The sequence below is a fragment of the Ambystoma mexicanum genome, chromosome 6q, assembly GCF_040938575.1.
Source record: "Ambystoma mexicanum isolate Mex_15411 chromosome 6q, UKY_AmexF1_1, whole genome shotgun sequence".
NCBI classification, from domain to species: Eukaryota; Metazoa; Chordata; class Amphibia; order Caudata; family Ambystomatidae; genus Ambystoma; species Ambystoma mexicanum.
The window spans coordinates 52,730,347-52,748,729 of NC_090937.1; the positions used below are offsets into that span (position 1 = coordinate 52,730,347).

Sequence of the window (18,383 nt, forward strand, 5' to 3'; positions counted from 1 at the left end):
AAAGCTCAAGGAGCTTCCAGCAACACTGCACAGAAAGTGATGTGTTCTGCAATAATAAAATGTAAATGCCAGAAAGCATGTAGGACAGCATAACTCCATTACAAAGTACTCAAAAGAGGCCGAAAGGGTTCCCAAGTTTAGAGTAAAAGAATGAGCGAGTGTTGAAAAAGGTTCCCATTCACTCAGAAGAATCAGTCCAAAAATCCTAGTCTTACAAAAATGCTGGGGGACAAAGTGGGGAGAATTTCACTCAATAAGGTAAATATACCTAACAGCACAACAAAGAGGACTGTCACTGCCTGACCTACTGGAAGGGTTGGCATATAAACGACAAAACCTTGTTCTGCATCAAATTTACATTGTTTGGCACTGCAAGAGATGCTTACCTGTTCCTGTAATAATGGCAACAAAATCTTCCACTCCTTTTCCAAGACCGAATTTCCTCTCTGCAAGAGCTGCACAGTTTCCATCATTATCCACCCAAACTGGTAGGTGTAAAGTGTCAGAGATCACAGTCCTTAAATCAACAGAGCTCCATTCTTGAATCAGTTTTGTAGAATGAAGTACAACTCCTTCATGAGGATTAACACGCCCTCCTGTAGAAATACCTACAACAGCAAATGGCGAAAAGGTCAACACAACTCAAACAAGTACAGGCAAAAAATAGTTATTTAACATTTTGCAATTCAATTATTAGTGATTCAAACTTGTATTAGCTTAAAAGAGGGAGTGTCCTCTTAATAGATGTTATACTGCAAATGAAATCCTTTAATGAAAAGATACAATTACTAAATTCTTCAAAGCTGACCTTCCTACTGCAGCTGGGTCACTCCATCTGGATCAACCATGCTGATGTGATCAGAGTTAAGATTAATAATGATGTATAGTTTTAGGGCACACAGAATCAGTTCCTACTCTGATGCAAGAGAGCAGTGCAACACCTCCTTACCTCTATATCGCTATTAGAAGATTACAACCTGATATTTGCCTGTGCTTAAGTGTAACAACTAGTCTTTCCAGTGCTGTTGAGCATACAGCACAACAGGACAGTGTTGGGGAGATGTGTCATGCCTCTGCTTCATCCCCTCTCCTAGTGAGCCCCCCCCAGCACTTTTTGCTGAACTTCTGGACCCTTTTCTTTCAATCCTGAATAAGTGGAGCCTTTTTCTACTCATTCATTCTTGTGGGCTCTGTCATTTGGAACTCTATTCTTTGTATTCTACCTGTACTATGGATTCTGCCAGCTCCATAGCTCTTAAAAGGCATCTGTGTTTTAATACTGCAGCACACAGCTCCTTACAGGCAGTGTTGCTGGGAAACCTTAGGGTCCTCCTTTACGATTATTTTCTATATTCTCTAGTAACTACTGTTATTACTTAGTATGTCTCCCAAAACTCTATAATCTGAGATATTGGCACACACCACCTTCAGTGGAGTGCCAAAGAGATACCTAGTATCCCCTTCTCTCTACTCCTGTGACTTTTTAGTCACATAGACAATCTCATAGTTATGGCTGGTGGCAGTGAACATGTTCTACCAAATATTTTGTCGTTTTTATACCGCAGGCTATGTCCAGAGTCTCCGTAGGGCACAATAGGGGGCACCCAAGTACCAACTTGGGGGCATCCCTTTTTTGCCTGCCATTACTAGCATCGTTTTTGTTAGCCCTTCAACCATTCTGGTATGGGGAGGTCAGTGTGTGTGTTTTGCCTGTGCAAGGAGCCCTTGGCTACTCCTGCCGCCCCCCGCCTAGGCGCCAGAGTGTCTGGGCAGGCAGGAAGTGGGGGAGGAGTCTTCCACCACCCTGCCCTTTGTCTGCCAGAGTGGCTGAATAGGACCAGTTCACACATGGGGTCTGGCTGTCTTGTTTGGGCAGGCAAACTCCCCTTTTTGTACAATGCTGAGAGAGATTGTAGAGGAGTGTGTGCTGGAACTGTATAAACGGTATAAAAGGTGAGGCTTCTGGAGTGAAAAGCAAGAGGACCAATGGAAGGAAGAAGACCCTTTGCAACACCGTTAAGCGACCACTGCTGTCCTGACCCAGTTTTCTGTGCATTTTCTGTGCGACAGAGGAGCTCTGAAGAGGACTCCTTCCCTTTGACTGGTGGGAAAAAACAGTCCCAAGACTAACTTTAAATTGAGCCATCTCCCAAGGCCCTAGAAGCTTCCAGATACGCGGAACCCCAATACCAGGACACCTGCTGCCTATTTAGAGTGCATCGTCGTGAAAAGGCTGAATCTGTCCAAATCTTTACTAAACCCGTAAGGACACGGCAGAAATCCGATCCAACTCGCCCAGACCGCCTCACCAGAGTGCGGGACTGAAGGAAACAAAGAAGATTGACCGGGTGATCCGTGTCCTTTGTTGGTGCTGTAGAAAAGGTGCCAATACCACAGAGTGAACCAAGAAGTTGCTGAAAGTCATGCCAGAGGTCCTCCCTCGAGACTGCTGCTGAGAGATTCCGTCCATTGTGCTGCCTTCAGTCATCAGACCTAGGAACCCAGAGGTCGGGTCCAGAGCTGCAACATCGCGGAGCATCCAACACAGGCATTTTCTTCTAACCTAAGGTACTGTGGGGAAAAAGGTATTGCTTACCCGATTCCAAGAAGTCCCTCCAGAGCGTTGGAGTGCTTCTAGGTGTCCAGGGTCACCCCCTCTTACCTCTGACTGAAGCTGCTGCTTGTGTCCCTTCATGGAGTCCTTTTACAGGTCTCCCTTGTTAGTTTTTAACTTGCTGCTTCTATAACACTAGAGACTGGAAGAAATCCTCGGGAACTCTTCGTATTCTGCTGCTTGTCAAGACTTTGAGCCCTCTTCGAACTGCCTTTAGCTAGGGTTGGGTTTTTGGTCTTAAAAGACTTGCTGTGCGAAGAATCCCTCTCTAGAACCTTGAACCAAACTAATGTTACACTAACTATTTTCCTCCTTTAAAGTGACTTTGCTATATGTGTTTGCAGAGTAAATGTATTACTATATGAACTGTTAAAACCGCAGCTGCGCGTAATAACCGATAATACGATAACATTGTCTTTTCCCTTTCTAATGTTGCTACAAACGTAAACGCGAACAAAAAAAAGCGAAAGTGTCCTTTGAAGTGTATTCTCAAGTATTCCGAAGTGTTCTAATGTAAACGTCTAGTATTTTAAGTGATATATATATATATATAGGAGTTTCTTTGGTGTGCATGTCTAACTAAGGTTCAGTGTACTTAGATAGAGCTCACATCTTCCTCCTAAAATAAGCCTGACTGCTCTGCCACTTTACCAAGGTACCCGAGTTAGTACAGACTGATACTAAGAGTTGGAGATCTACAAACCACTGGGATAGCTTACTAAAGTCTTACTACCAGTAGGACATCAGGAAAACTCCCCTAACATACAGTGATGGCCACCATAGAATGTTCCGGAAGCATTCCACTTGGAACAGAAAAGAAATAAGGTGCTAGGTTCACAAGCTCTGCTCTCTGTGATGAATCCTGCGGAGTCATCACTGATTCACAGGGGATGAGCTCCTCCCACATGGCCAGGGGACGGCAGTCGCTACCTGATCCTGACCCTGGGGTGGTATTATGAGGGATTATGATGATGATGTAGGAGGAGAAGGCTGTCGGGGAAGGTGCTGACCCCATCAGGAGAGACGCAATATTCTTCCGTTTCTGAGGAAGACAACTTCATAATTCCTAGGTTCTTGATGGCTTGTTGATACTACACAAATCCCTCCCGTAGTAAAACCCCAAAAAACCTTCCTACAAAACACACTAGGCAGAATACCATTAATCCCTTGCTAATCTTCCTTTCCTTCTCTCCTTCCTCCTTCTCCTCCCCCCAGAACCCCTCCCTCCAACTCTGTTCATTTTTTGCTGACTGGTTGCCTGGTTCACCTCTAGAGCCTAACCGGTCCCAGGCTCCCCCGCCAGCCTTTTGCACTTGCCCCCGGGCCGCTGCACTCTTTTGAGTATTACTGCACTTTCAGCTTACGCTCCATGAGCGGGGCAACCTCTCTGCACTTAACCCAGGGCCCTGCTGGACCGGACCCATTTTTGTACCCCCCCACACCCCAGCACGCCTGTATGTACGTATGCATTACCTAAACGTTCTAGGACCAGTTAATTGTCTGTCCTGTCCGCGCTCCTCCCCCCTCGCCCCTCCACTGTTTCTCGTCTCCCCCTCCCGAGCTTGGCCGCAACTAGAACACTTCATGCACTTACTCTAGGAGAAATGTCATCAGGCCTAGTTTTCCTTCTCTGTTTTGATCATTCGGAATCTTCAAGGCCTAAGAATTATTACTGTTATTACCTTTTTCCCTTACCGCCTTGTAGTGATTTGAAGCACTTCACCTGTGTATAAGCGCTGTATAAATAAAATATAAATGCCTCACATACACATAACACACACCTAACATCTCCTCCTGTCTGTGATGTTTTTGTTCTTAACAAAAATCCTACAATATTTCTTCAGAAGTCCCAGAAATCCTATGGACTCCAATTTCCATAAAGCCTCAAATACTGAGACGAGGAAGAGCTGGAAGGAGTTAATGTTGATAGAAGGAAACACCATGCTAAACATGAAGACTAGTTGTTGTAATGGAGACAGAGTACCTGGGACATTTAAAAATGGGGTCCAGTTTAGGGGAAGAGAGCCGGAGAAGGAAGCAGATCCGAGGTAGAAGACAGCAGCAGGGGACCGAGCCGTGCTGGAAAAGGCAGGCACTTCGACACTGCCCCTCGCAAGTATCCCTTACCGGCGTGGTGCACAGCCACAAGAGACAGCAGGCACTGTAGGAGAACTGTTGAGGAGCCAGCAGCAGAGCTACCGGGGACGGGGTTGTGCTGCGAAGCAGCAGTCTTAGCGGTGGGTGAGTGTAGAGCTGGCAGGAAGAGCTGGTAGAGTGTCTGCAATATGTGAAATGCCATCCAGAAAGGAAGCTTCACTGAAGCAGAGTCACTGGTCGGGAACGCTACTAGACATCAGCGTGTCTGCCCAAAGCCAGTGGGGAGCCTGGGGTGTACAGAGAGGCATGTAAGCAATTAAACTGTTTTGAATACCAACAAAGTAAAATACAAAGACAGAACCTGCACAAATCCTCATGTATGAAATGTCAATATGGGGAAGGTTGAAGCAAGTATTATCACAAGCAAATGAATACTAATGAAGTTAAAAGACAAAACTTTCCATATATATTTTTTTCAAAAATATGAGATCTGGGTTTGGGGAAGGTTGGAACAAATAGTTCATTAAGCCAATGAAGTACAGACACAGTGAATGAATACAACTGTGCTGTACTGAAAGACAGGGACTCAGAAGATGTCCTGGTGAAAGAAGCACATCAGTCAGTGAGCATATAAAGGGGGGGGGGGGATTCCATGGCAGAGAAGTATACTAGGGGATGAGCAAGACACCAAAATCCACTCAAAATATACAGAAGAATAAGACATTATTTATTTTCATTTAGTTCATTACAAACCTTTTTTTGTAAAAAAGGATCTGCCAAAAACAAAAAACAGAAAGACAGGAGTAGACAGAAGAAAAAAGGAATAAGGCATCATAATCTATTAGTCATTCTTATTTTAGATGTCGTTCTTCGGAGCTACTCAAGTTTCTTTCCATTTCTTCCAAGAGGAAAGTTAATGCAAACATAACTTGTTTGTTCCCTCCTTCATGGAGTAGGCTCCAGACGTCCTCCGTATTTTGGCAAGACTTTATTCCGATAACCTTCTCAAAAATTCTTAGCCTCAGTTCATTGAATTTTGGGCAATGTAAGACCAAGTGTTTTAATGATTCCTTGAAGGTTTCACAGAAACGACATTGATCATCATCGATTTGAGTTTTGCGCCAAATATTCATCTTCTCTTTGGTACGGTAAAGATTTAGTCAAAATATCATAAGGGTTCTTCTCTTGCTCTAAGAAGGAAATCGCATTAGGTAATTCGGTAATTTATGACATTGTCGGGCTTCTGGGGGAGTATGATTCATACATCTATTGGATCTTCTTTGTTCAGATGTTTTGAACCAATCCTGATCCCATAGTTTGTTTAACTTTATCTGGATTCTGAATTAGTATCTCGATATCGGATGCCAGGAAATCTAGTGTTTTTGCACAGGACTCTTTCCATTATTCAAAAATCAAATTTTTTCCTTGAAGACTTCCGGGCTCTAGTATTCGGAACTGCGGTAAGTTATCAGCGCCCATGATCTTCCGATATAAGGTCAAGGTGTTCTACTGAATTCTTGCGTTTATTGAGAGCATACCGAGTTCATATCTGAGACAAGTGATCGGTGTCCCCTTCGGTAGCCGTAGTATTGTTGACCAAAAGATGTTCGCACACCAGGACCATATTTTGTATGAGCAGCCCAGCATGGTTTCAGCTCCAAAGATAAGCAATTGAATCACTTTAGCTCGATAAAACTCCATAACCGGCTTTAAGCTGAACTTAACATATTTTCTGTTAATGACAGCACCTTGGGCCGTCAGCATTCTGCACTTACGCCTTATTCTTTGCAGCATAGGTTCATCAGTTATATTTGAGTTGATGGTTACACCCAAATATAGTACCTGTTTGGCACACTCAACTCGGTCATTCCCAATAAGCCACTTATGTTCTTTCGCGTTTTTTTTCTTCCGGTTAGTACACCTCAGGTTTTGTAAGACCTCGATCTCCGTTTTACTTTGATTAATGATTAAGCCATTTTTTTCGGTGTAAGATTTAAGAGCAGCCAGTTTCCGCTGTAAGCCAATAGGTGTTAGATCTAACAAGACTGTCATCTGCATAGACCATGTGCCCCAGTTCTCTCCCATTGATCTTAGGGGGCGAGGGGGAAGGATTGAGTTTCCGATGGGGCTTTATCTAAGTCAGAGATAAGCAAGTTGAATAAGGTGGCTCCAAGGGGGTATCCCTGCTTTAAGCCCCTTTTTGTCAAAATTGCGGTAGAAAGTAGACCAGCTTGGTTTAGCCTGATTCTGATCGATTTCTCTGAATGCAAGGCATGGATTGCTGATGGAAGCTTTTTCGGGCAATCATAAAGCTCTAATTTTTGCCACAGGATTTGTCGATCCACACTGTCGAAAGCATATGCTAAATCGACAAATGCTATGTAGATCCTACTATTAGTCTTAATTGCTTCCATCTTTAAGATATTCAATATCAACAGGTTTAGAGAGCACCCAACTCCCTTTACAACCCCTGTTTGCCTTCTGTCATAGGTCTTTGTTTCCATTATCCAGTGGACCAACCGATTTAGAATCTGTGTAGAGAAAATCTTTCCCACTACGTCGAGTAATGCTATTGGCCTAAAATGTTTTACTTTTATTAAATTCAATCCACCATTCCGATTTTCCTTCCCTCCTTAGTAATCTTATTTTTTCGCAGTTCACGTTTTTTCTGAACTATTTCTTGATCATATCTATGTTGGTGGATAAAATTCATCTTTTTATTTCCACTTACTTTCTCCGTGAATTGCTCAAGCAAAGCTGTGTATTCCTCAACAATACCAGGTCCATCGCATCTCACTCTTTCTAAAGTGTTTGTCATTGTCGAGATTTTCTTCTCGTTCACCCGAATTCTGTCTTTTCCTGGTTCAACTATAATCGGGATTTGCCAACAGTCCTTTTTCTTTTTTTTTGTGTAAATTTCTTTATTGGCATTTTGCAAAACAACTCAGACAACCAGGTATTCAGCCCGTCCCACCCCCCGGTACACACATGAGGGCAATACAAGAAAGCCAAAAGTCAACCAGACCACATGGGCGGTGCTTTCCCGGGGGCACTCTCAGTCCAATCTCCCAGCCAGCACTGCCTTATAGTACAAAATGTCCAATCCCATGACACAGATCTAAGAGGCGGACAGGGACCGCCCCTCAGGGCCGCGCTAAACTGAAGGTCCCGGCCCATCAGGAGATCTAGGGCTCCCCCCCTCCGGCTGGCCCAAGAGGTATATCGTGTATGCATCCCACATCCGATTTTCACCTCGACTTTTCCCCCTCAGCACATCCCATCTGGTTTTCATGTCGTTGCAATATAGTACATCTTTAGACCATTGGTCAACAGTCGGACTCCGTTTACTTCCGCACCCTATAGCCACAAGGCGTTTAGCCAGAATTAAGAGCAGATTTACCAGTTTCCTAGTCCCTTTGGGTATCTGCTCCGTGTACCCTAGTAAGGCCATCACTGGATCTGGCACCAGCTGTTGCCCCAGAATGTCCCCAATCACCACGCACACCTGCCGCAAAAAATGCTGATCTAGAGAGATAAAGTCCCTGTCCGGAAACAGGTCCCCCAGTCGTGTGACACCCAACTGTTTCATAGTAGCCACGTACTGTGCCTCGCTGGTCAGGGGGATACAAGGAATGTTTATCAGTGGAATTTCCGGCGAGTAGAGCACATCCCCAACGATGCGCACCCCAAAAAGGACCAGGCCCAACAAGTAAGCTCCACCAAATTACTAGGAGACCGCAAACGTCTGGGAGCCGTCAGGATAACCGACCGCAACAGCGCCGGTGATCCGATGGACCTCTCTATCTCCACATGTCTATGCTCCACCGCCATCCCATACAAATACCTAAGGTAGATAGCCTGCGCCACAATATAGTATAACTCAAAATCAAGAAGTGCTAAACCTCCCTCCCGAATCGGCACCATGTGTTGCCCCCAAGAGACCCGCACTCTTTTGCCCGCCCAAATAAAGTGCGTTATTGCAGAGCGAAGATCCCGGAAGTATTTGAGGGACCTTTATAGGCACATTTAAAAACGCATATAGAAATTTAGGAAGGATGGACATCTTGACTACCAAGATCCTGCCGTACAAATTGAGAGGGAGTGAGGCCAAACCCTGCGTCGCCTTTTTGGCCGACTCTAAAACCTGCACACAGTTTGCAGTGTACACCACCTCTTTCTTCCCCGCTACAGTGACCCCCAGATAACGTGTACTCTGCAAATCCCACCGGAATCCCGAGGCGTCCCGGAACTGAGAGGCCCCACCCGTCAATGGGAAGATCACAGATTTACTGGCGTTTATTTTAAGCCCCGAGGGGTCACCAAAACGCTGAAGGTCCAGCATAACCGGGTCTAGATTGACCACAGGATGACGGATGAATAAAACCATGTCATCTGCGTATAACGAAATTATGACCTTATGGGTGTGCAGCTGGACTCCCCGGTGTAGATGAAATTTCCTGACCCATTCAACCCAAGGTTCTATCGCCAGGGCGAATAGCAGGGGCGACAGCGGACAGCCCTGACGAGTCCCCCGCGCCAGCGGCAGCGCCCCGGTAGTCTGCCCATTCACCCTCACTCTGGCCACTGGGTCGGTGTATAGAAGCGAGACCAAGGAAACAAAGAAATTGCTCAGGCCCATCCTGCGCAGAACGAATAGAAACAACCATTCCATGGAATCAAATGCCTCTGTGGCGTCCAGTAGGACCGCCACCGCCAAATCATCCGCCGGCAACGCCGCCATCAACCCAAACATTCTCTGCAGTCCAAACGATGTCGAGTGACCCGGGATGAACCCCGCTTGATCGGCCCTCACCATGACTGGCACTAGCGGCGCTAGACTTGTCGCTACGATTTTCGCTAAGATTTTATTATCAAGATTGATAAGCGAAATCAGGCAGTACGACGAACAGTCACCTTCCGGCTTACCTGGCTTCAGAAGTACAACCACTATGGCTTCCATAAGGGAATCAGGTAATCAACCCCGGGTCACTGCCTCCTGATACACACGTAAAAGTTATGGCGCTAATCTGACAGCATAACACTTATAAAATTCGGCTGTAAAACCAAATGGGGCCCGGTGATTTCCCACCTGGCAATGATTTAATGGCATCCATCACCTCCTCTAGCGACACTGGTCTGTTCAACCATTCCCTCTGCTCTTCCGAGCACCAGTACAGCCCCACACCATCAAGAAGAACAAGTTACTTCTTACCTTGTAACGTTCTTTCGACGGGATGTTCCTCCAACGTATTCCTCATCTTAGATATCTCCTTCCAGCTCTGCTGGCCTCGGAAATTTTTTTTTCTCTAGAGGGCGCTGCGCGTCGACGTCCTCCGAGTCGATGTTCCTCGACAGCCGCAGTATCGACGTCGACGTCATCCTGCCTATAAAGGCCGCGCGCAGCGTCCGCTGCTCAGTTCCGTTTTGTAGCCCACAATAATTCTTTCTGGACTAGACTAATCACCCTGAAGGAGCGTAAGCTGCAACAACAAGGGAAGTAGAACTGCGGGGATGGATGGGAGGGTCGATGAGGAATACGTCGGAGGAACATCCCATCGAAAGAACGTTACAAGGTAAGAAGTAACTTGTTCTTCGAAGGGATTGTGTCCTCCGACGTATTCCTCATCTTAGATAGGCTCCCATAGCAGTATTCTATTATCGGAGGAGGGAGTACTGACTTCATGCTGTCTTCTATTGATGAATAGAATGCAGTACAGCCCTTCCAAACCTAGTCTCTTGACTGGAGGAGGAATCCAAGTTGTAAAATCGTGTAAAGGTATGGACAGACGACCATGTAGCGGCCGCACAGATGTCTTTAACCGGCACACCTCTTTTGAGGGCCGATGAAGCTGCAATACCTCTGGTCGAATGAGCCCTAAGGTTTTGAGGGGGCTCTTTCCCTGCCAGTTTATAACATTCCAGAATGGCTAGAATGATCCATCTGGAAATGGTCTGCTTAGTTATTGGTAACCCCAGCTTGTGACCTGTGTAACCTACAAACAGCTGGTCTGCCTGTCCTATCCTGGCTAGTCTACTGATGTAAAAACTTAAAGCCCTTCTAGGGTCTAGCATGTGTAACCTCTCTTCCTCTTTCCCCGGATGAGGAGGATAGAAAGATGGTAGGGTAATCTTCTGAGTGATATGGAATTCCGAAACCACCTTTGGGAGGAAATTAGGCTTCACTTGCAGGACAACTTTGTCTTTGTGAAATATTGTGTGAGGGGGTTTACAAGAAAGAGCTTGTAATTCGCTCACCCTTCTAGCAGATATAAGTGCTATTAATAAAACAGTTTTAAGGGTAAGGAATCTTAACGAACAAGAATGCAGAGGTTCGAAAGGTGTGCCCATCAGGAAAGTTAGTACTAAGTTTAAATCCCATAGGGGAACTTGGAATGGTCTTGGGGGATAAACATTAGTTAACCCCTTTAGAAACTGTATTACCAAGGGTAATTTGAAATAGGATGGTTCTTCCGCAGTGCGCTTAAAGATGGATAGCGCTGCGAGATAGCCCTTAATGGTGCCAACTTGAAGGCCTGAATTCGCCAAATATAGAAGGAAGGACAAAACCATTGGTGTACCACATAAAAAAGGGTTGATATTCTGTTCTCTGCACCAACTGCAGCAAATCTGTTCCAACGGCAGCGGTATAAAGACTTTGTTGCTGGCCTCCTTACCGAAAGCAACACCTCCATAACATCATCAGGGAGGTCCCATTCCTTGTACCTCAACCTTTCAGAAGCCAAGCGTGAAGGTTGAGGGTTTTGATGTCTGGATGGAGAACCTGACCTCCCTTCTGTGAGAGTAGGTTCTCTCTGAGTGGAAGTCGAATTGGAGGGCAGATGGACAAGTCTAGAAGGTCCGGGTACCACGTTCTCCTGGCCCAATCTGGGGCAATTAGGATCATGGTTCTCCGGAATCTTCTCAACCTCCTGATCATTTGAGGAATGACAGGGACCGGTGGGAACGCGTACAGAAGCGGAAGCTCCCAGTCCACTATGAACGCGTTTCCCCAGAGCTCCTCTCGGGGGAAATTCCCTTGAGCAGAACAGATCGCATTTCCTGTTGACGCTGGTGGCGAACAGATCCACCTGAGGGGTTCCCCAAAGGGCGAAGATCTCTTGAAGGACTTCCTGAGCTAGTTCCCACTCGTGGGAGACTGTGCTCTGCCTGCTCAGAGCGTCCGCTGTCAAGTTCTGCTCTCCGACTAGGTGAACTGCCGATAGAGAGATTCCTTCTTGGATTGCCCAAAACCAGAGCTGCATCGCCTCTCTGCACAGGGGTAGTGATCCTACGCCTCCTCTTTTGTTGAGGTAATGCATGGCCACTGTGTTGTCCGTCATTATCAGGATGTTGTTCCCTTGTACAGCTGGCAGGAACGCCTTCAGCGCAAGTCTGATGGCTCTCAACTCTAACAGGTTGATATGTAGTCTGGACTCCGATGGAGACCAACGACCGCTGATGGTCAAGTCGTTGGCTCCCCACCCCGTGAGTGAGGCATCCGTGACTACTGTTATCTCCGGCCAGGGTTGGCAAAAATGTTCTCCTTTGAGAATGTTCTCCCGACAGGCCCACCACTGAAGGTCTCGAGCTACTCTGTCGGGAACCTGAAGAAGATCTGTCATTCTCCCTGAGAATTGTGACCACGGAGTCCTCAGTGCCCACTGGAGGGATCTCATTCTCAGGCGAGCCTCTGGCACTAGGGAAATGCAGGATGCCATGAGGCCTAGCAACCTCAAAAAGTAGAAGGCTGGGAGACGTTGGGCATGTTGAAACTTGGTAACCATCTGTAGAATATCTTGAGCCCTCACCTCTGGTGGCGAGGCTTTTCCCAGGGAAGTGTCCAGGATCGCTCCTATGAACTGGAGTCTCTGCGATGGTATCATTTGTGACTTCTTGAGTGGCACACGTGATTTAGTTGGATCTGAGCTTGTTCCGAAGAAACAGCCCTGATCAACCAATCGTCCAGGTAGGGGTAGACGTGAATCCCTTCCCTCCTTAGACTTGCTGACACTACCGACATTAACTTGGTGAAGACCCTCGGGGCGGAGGTCAGCCCAAATGGCAGCACTCGAAATTGATAGTGAGAGTTGCCAATTGTGAACCTCAGGTATTTCCTGTGTTTGAGATGGATAGGCACATGGAAATAAGCGTCCTGAAGGTCCAGAGATACCAACCAGTCCTGGAACTGAAGGGCCTGGAGGATCTGAGAAAGAGTGACCATCTTGAATTTGTCTTTTCTGAGGAATTTGTTCAATTCTCGCAAGTTCAAGATGGGTCTCAGTCCTCCGTCTTTCTTTGGAATGAGAAAGTAAGGGGAGTACCAGCCCTTGTTCCTCTCCGCTACAGGTACCGGTTCTATGGCACCTTTCTCTAGCAGGTCCAAAATTTCCTGCAAGAGGAGCGGATCTGGAGCTTTCTGAGAGCTGATCCCCGGTGGATGACTCTGAGGTATATGTAGGAAAGGCTGGCAGTAACCTTGGGCAACTGTTTCCAATGCCCAAGCATCTGACGTGATAACCTGCCATACCGCCAGATGTTGAGTCAACCTGCCTCCTACAGGTGTCCTGTGAGGGAAGTCCTCAGAGTGGTTTTGGGGCGGCTGATGCAGATGCCGATGGTAAAGAGGCACCTGCTGTTGCTGCGGCTTTTGAATATCTACCCCATCCACCTCGGGTAGTTCTTCTTTGTCCCCTTTGAGTCGGTCGTCCTCTACCTCTTCCGAATGCGGAGTAGAAGCGAAAGGACTTGCCCCTCGCAGAGGTTCCTGTAGGACAAAAAGGAGTTTGAGGGATTACAGCTCCTAGGGATTTTGCTGCTGCTTTTGAAGTTTGCAGTTTTTCTAAACTGTCATCCGCCTTTTTCCCGAACAAAGAAGAGCCATCGAATGGCATGTTCAAGAGCCTGGCTTGCACATCTGGGGCAAAACCAGACTTTCTCAACCAAGCGAATCGCCTGGTTGATGTACTTGCCGCCATTGCTCTGCTGATACTGTCAGCCGAATCAATGCCCATCTGGAGGGATTCGCACATAACGTCTTTACCGTCCTGTATAATATTCAGGAACGCATCCCTTTCTTCTCCCTCCGGGATGCAGTCAGCCGCTGTAGAAGCACACTCCCAAAGTGTATGGCTGAACCTAGCAAGGGTGCAAGTAGCATTAACAGATTTTAACGCCATGCTACATGCTGAAAAGACTTTCTTTGCCATAGCATCATATTTTTTATCGTCCCTGTCCTGTGGGACGGTAGGATAAGCCGTCTTGACATCGGTAGAGGATGCTGCCTGTACCACCAGACTTTCTGGGGATGGGTGTTTAGACAAAAACTCCGGGTCTGTAGAGGATACCCTGTACTTAGTAGACAGTTTTTTATTTACTGCTGGTATGACATCTGGGGTTTCCCAGTTTGTCATGACCTTCCTCTGAAGAGCTTTATGAAAAGGCACCACAGGATCCTCCTGTGGGCCTTTGTCAAGAATATCCGTGAGGTTGTCTTGTTGGAAAGATTGTGAAGGTGCAGACCACCCCATGAACTCTGTGATCCTGGCCATTAAGGCTCTATAGGGGGTTTCAGCATGCTCCCTCGGGTCTGGCCTAGCAAACTCCACCTCAGGGGAAGTGTCTAACCCACTTGCCTCATGTAAGGAATCATGAAGATCCTTTAACCTGCGTTCTTCAGAGGAAAATTCCTCTCTAATTGGGGTTACAGGTCCCTGCAACTCAAATGTGTCTTCCTGTTCAGACAATTCACCCTCTTCCAAAATTGAGGACATAGTTCTCAATTGTTCTGAACTCATAAAGGGAGTAAATCCCATTTCCAGGGCAGAGGGTGCCGAGCTTGTCATTATCGGCCTCGAAAACGTCGATGTCGTCGACGCCGAAGGCTTCGAGCGTGGTGTCGAAAACAAAGGCGGAGGCTTCGATGACCTCGACAGAATTGGGATTCCACTCGACAATCTCGAAGCCATCGAGGACCTGGGGATAGTCACTGGGTGTGTCGTGACCGTGACTTTTCTTGGCATCGACGCCGGTGTCGAAGCTGGCGTTGAGTCGACAGACCCGTGTGTCGAAGGTTCCTTCGACAAAGGTGTCAAAGACACCGACCTCGGCGTCGACGGAACCCTCGTCGACGGCGTCGACGGAACCTTCGAGGAAGGTTTGGAGGTCATAGTCCTACTCGAGGGTTCGAGACGCGCTCGAGAGGTTTCCTTCGCCGGGTACTGCGACTCGCGGCGTTTTTGACCTTCAGGTCTTTCGACCAGAGCATCGCTCTCGGCAGTCTTCGAGGGGGTCCAGGCCGCTTTCTCGAAGACGCTCATCATATTTTTGCGGAATTCCTCCCATTCAGCCCGGGAACTATGTATCGTGGGGCAAGGGATTCTTTTTGGCGAAACAGAGGAAGATGAAGACGGAGAAGGGGATCTTCGACGTCTCCTCTTCGAGTGCTTCGATCTCGAGGAGTGATGGGACCCACTCCGAGACCGGGAGCGCGAATGGTGACGAGGAGACGAATGTCTCGACTTCGTCGACGAAGAAGAAGCTTTAAAAGTCTTACCTTTCTCCAGCTTCCCCCTACGCTCCTTCAGGGCTTTAGCTGTCATGGACATACAGTCCTCGCACTCCGAACAATGATGTTCAGCTCCCAAACACCACAGACAAACTCTGTGAGGGTCAGTCAGCGACATCTTTTCCCCACAATCTCGGCATTTTTTGAAGCCGGATCGAGGAGTTGTCGGTTCCGACGAGGAAGCCATCGATTACGGATCGAATAACTCGAGGTAAATAAGATTAATCTGACAAAAACTGACCAACGGTATTCCGAGGCACTGAGTAAGCGCGGAAAAACGGAACTGAGCAACGGACGCTGCGCGCGGCCTTTATAGGCAGGATGACGTCGACACGGCGGCTGTCGAGGGACATCGACTCGGAGGACGTCGACGCGCAGCGCCATCTAGAGAAAAAAAAATTTCCGAGGCCAGCAGAGCTGGAAGGAGATATCTAAGATGAGGAATACGTCGGAGGACACAATCCCTTCGAAAGGCTTCTATATCCGCCTGCGCCACCGTCAACTGAGACAAATACAACCAGCCATAATATTCCTGGAACTCCTGAACAATCCCCTTACTTTCGTAATGGCTAACTCCCTTCTCGTCCGCGATCACCGTCACCCTATTCTCCCGGCCGAACAGCTCTCGCTACGGACCTCCCCGGAACCTGCCCTTCTCCATACTGCCGAGGAGCCACCCGGTCCCACATATACTTAACCTCCATCTGCGCGAGGGCATTAAACTCCTGCAATTTCTGTTTAATTTTCCCCTGTTGGGCCGCCGATGGCATGGGTGCCCCTTCCTGCAGAACCCACAGCTCTTCTTCAGTATCCGCCAGATCTTTCCGTAGCTTCCGCAGGATCCCCAACTCTTTGGCGATGCTCTCACCCCGGACCACACACTTAAATCCCTCCCACAGTTTACCAGCAGACGCCACCGACCCGTCATTAGTCTCAAAATACGCATCTATAGTGTTCGCCAGCTCATCCCTAAATACCTCGTCAGCGAGTGCCTCACCTTTAAACCTCCAAGGTGGTCTCGCTTTGTCCCGGCTTTCCAAGCGTGTCGACAATAGGACAGGAGCATGATCCGATAAAGTCTGGGCCAGAATACCCACCCCCACCGACCGACCTATAACAGCACGGGAGACCAGGAAATAATCTAGCCGGGCCGCTGAGCCGTGCCAAGCAGAGTAATGCTTAAACTGACTCTCCCCAGGGTGTCTCACCCTCCAAACATCTTCAATATCCCACACTGGGAACATACCCCGGATCTTAGAGCAAGCCCTGCCACCAGGACGTACCGCACTGCCCACTCTGTCCAAGGTGGTGTCCAGAACCGAGTTGAAATCGCCTGCCCAGATGATTTCCCCCTTAGGAAGTTCCCCCCGCCGCCTCTCCACCCAGTCAATTGACTCCACCGTATCTTGATTGAGGCCGTAATAGCAAATGAGTGTACACAACTTCCTTTGAATAACTCCCTGCACCACCAAAGCCCTGCCCTCTTGATCCTTCACAGTTTTGACCAGGCGGAAGCCTACCGAGCTACCGAGCTATGCACTAAGATACACACACCCCTAGAGTAAGAGTAAGACGAATAAGAAAAATATCTATGGCATCCCCAACTCTTACCAAACGTAGATTCAGTGGCCGCAGTCAGGTGTGTCTCCTGAAGAAACGCCACCCCCACCTTATGGCGTTCCAGGTAGCGCAGAACCTTCCGACATTTAGGCCAACTATTAAGACCCCTGACATTCCATGTCATGTAGTTCACTGTTGCCATTGGAGAGCAGCCGAGTACCCCCCTCCCGGCCAACTTCACGGACTTCCAAGCCCTCCGTGTGTACCACAGAGTCTCTCAATACCACCCTCCATCCCTCCCCCATCCTACTGACAACCTCACAACCTGTCGAAATCCCCTCCCACCCAGCCCCACCCCCTAACAAACCTGAACCCCAACACACCCCCCCCACCCCCCATCTGTGCTGGAGACCTCAACATTCCAGCACCACGATCCCCTTCAATTTACACGCACACAGTTTTCGCACAAAGGGCAACTACGAGCCCAACCCTCCTTGCACCACACCAGGATAGTTGTGCCCGTACATAACAATAGTGCCAACTACCAAGGGCAATAGCAGCATCTGGAGTTCCTTCCCTGTTGGAGAAGGTTCAGTCTCCGTTTACCCGTGGTCTGGGTGACCGTGGTAACATATCGAGGAAAGAGGAGGCCTCCTCTGGGTTTTGAGAAAAAAAAAATCGACTTTCCGTCATGTACCACACGCAACCTGGCCAGGAACAGCATAGCATATTGCAAACCTTTTTCCCTCAATCTCTTCTGAACCTCCTCCAAAAGATCTCCTAGCTGCCTGCACCTTATCTGAAAAGACCGGAAATAGTTTGATTACATCCCTCTTATAAGACAAGGTGCCCTTCTCTCTGGCCTTCCTCAGCACTGTATCTCTATCCCGATAATTCAATAACCGGGCTATCAACGGGCGAGATGGGGCCCCCAGAATCGGCTTCCGGCCACTCTGAATCCTATGCGCTCTCTCGACCACATAGATCGGGGAAAAGCCTTCGGGACCCAGTGTCTCCCATAATATGTCCTCCACCATTGACTCCATATTCCCTTGATTCACCGACTCCGATAGGCCGACAAATCGAATGTTGTTTCGGCGGGACCTCGATTCTAAATCCTCCTGCTTCTCTCTTGAGTTCTTTCAGGGCTTTCCTGACCACAGACATTTCTCCCGAAACCGATGCCGCCGTTCCCTCTAGCCAGGCGCCCCTCCGCCTCATCCAATCTCTCCCCATGTCTGTCCAAACGGACCTGCTTATGGTCCACCTTGCAAGTCAGTTTACCATCCAAGGGCTGTATTCCTGATTGCAGTTGCATGGGCATGACCTTGATATCAACCCCCGAAGTCTCCACCAAGTTCAGGGGCCACCAGTCCTCAACTGCCCGGGGGAGAGCAGTGTCACACAGCTGCAGCCCCCACCGCTCTCGCCACCAACACCCAACTGTGGAGCACTGCGCCAAGTGCCTACATCCACCGGGGCAGAAGCCAACAGGAGGCCACGGCCAATCTCGGCCCGAGTATTCAGACCCCCCCACCCGGTGGGCTG

The 18,383-nt window shown here is 48.1% G+C and overlaps 1 protein-coding gene across 4 annotated transcripts in view; it reads right to left on the reverse strand.

Annotated features, from left to right (window-relative positions):
- GNE (glucosamine (UDP-N-acetyl)-2-epimerase/N-acetylmannosamine kinase) overlaps positions 1 to 18,383 on the reverse strand; it is a 540,721-nt gene that overhangs the window by 120,822 nt on the left and 401,516 nt on the right. For all 4 annotated transcript variants that reach the window (XM_069630467.1, XM_069630470.1, XM_069630469.1 and 1 more), the window contains one exon: positions 387 to 608. In XM_069630467.1, coding sequence (XP_069486568.1) covers positions 387 to 608 — 222 coding nt within the window. The remainder of the gene's footprint in view (positions 1 to 386; positions 609 to 18,383) is intronic.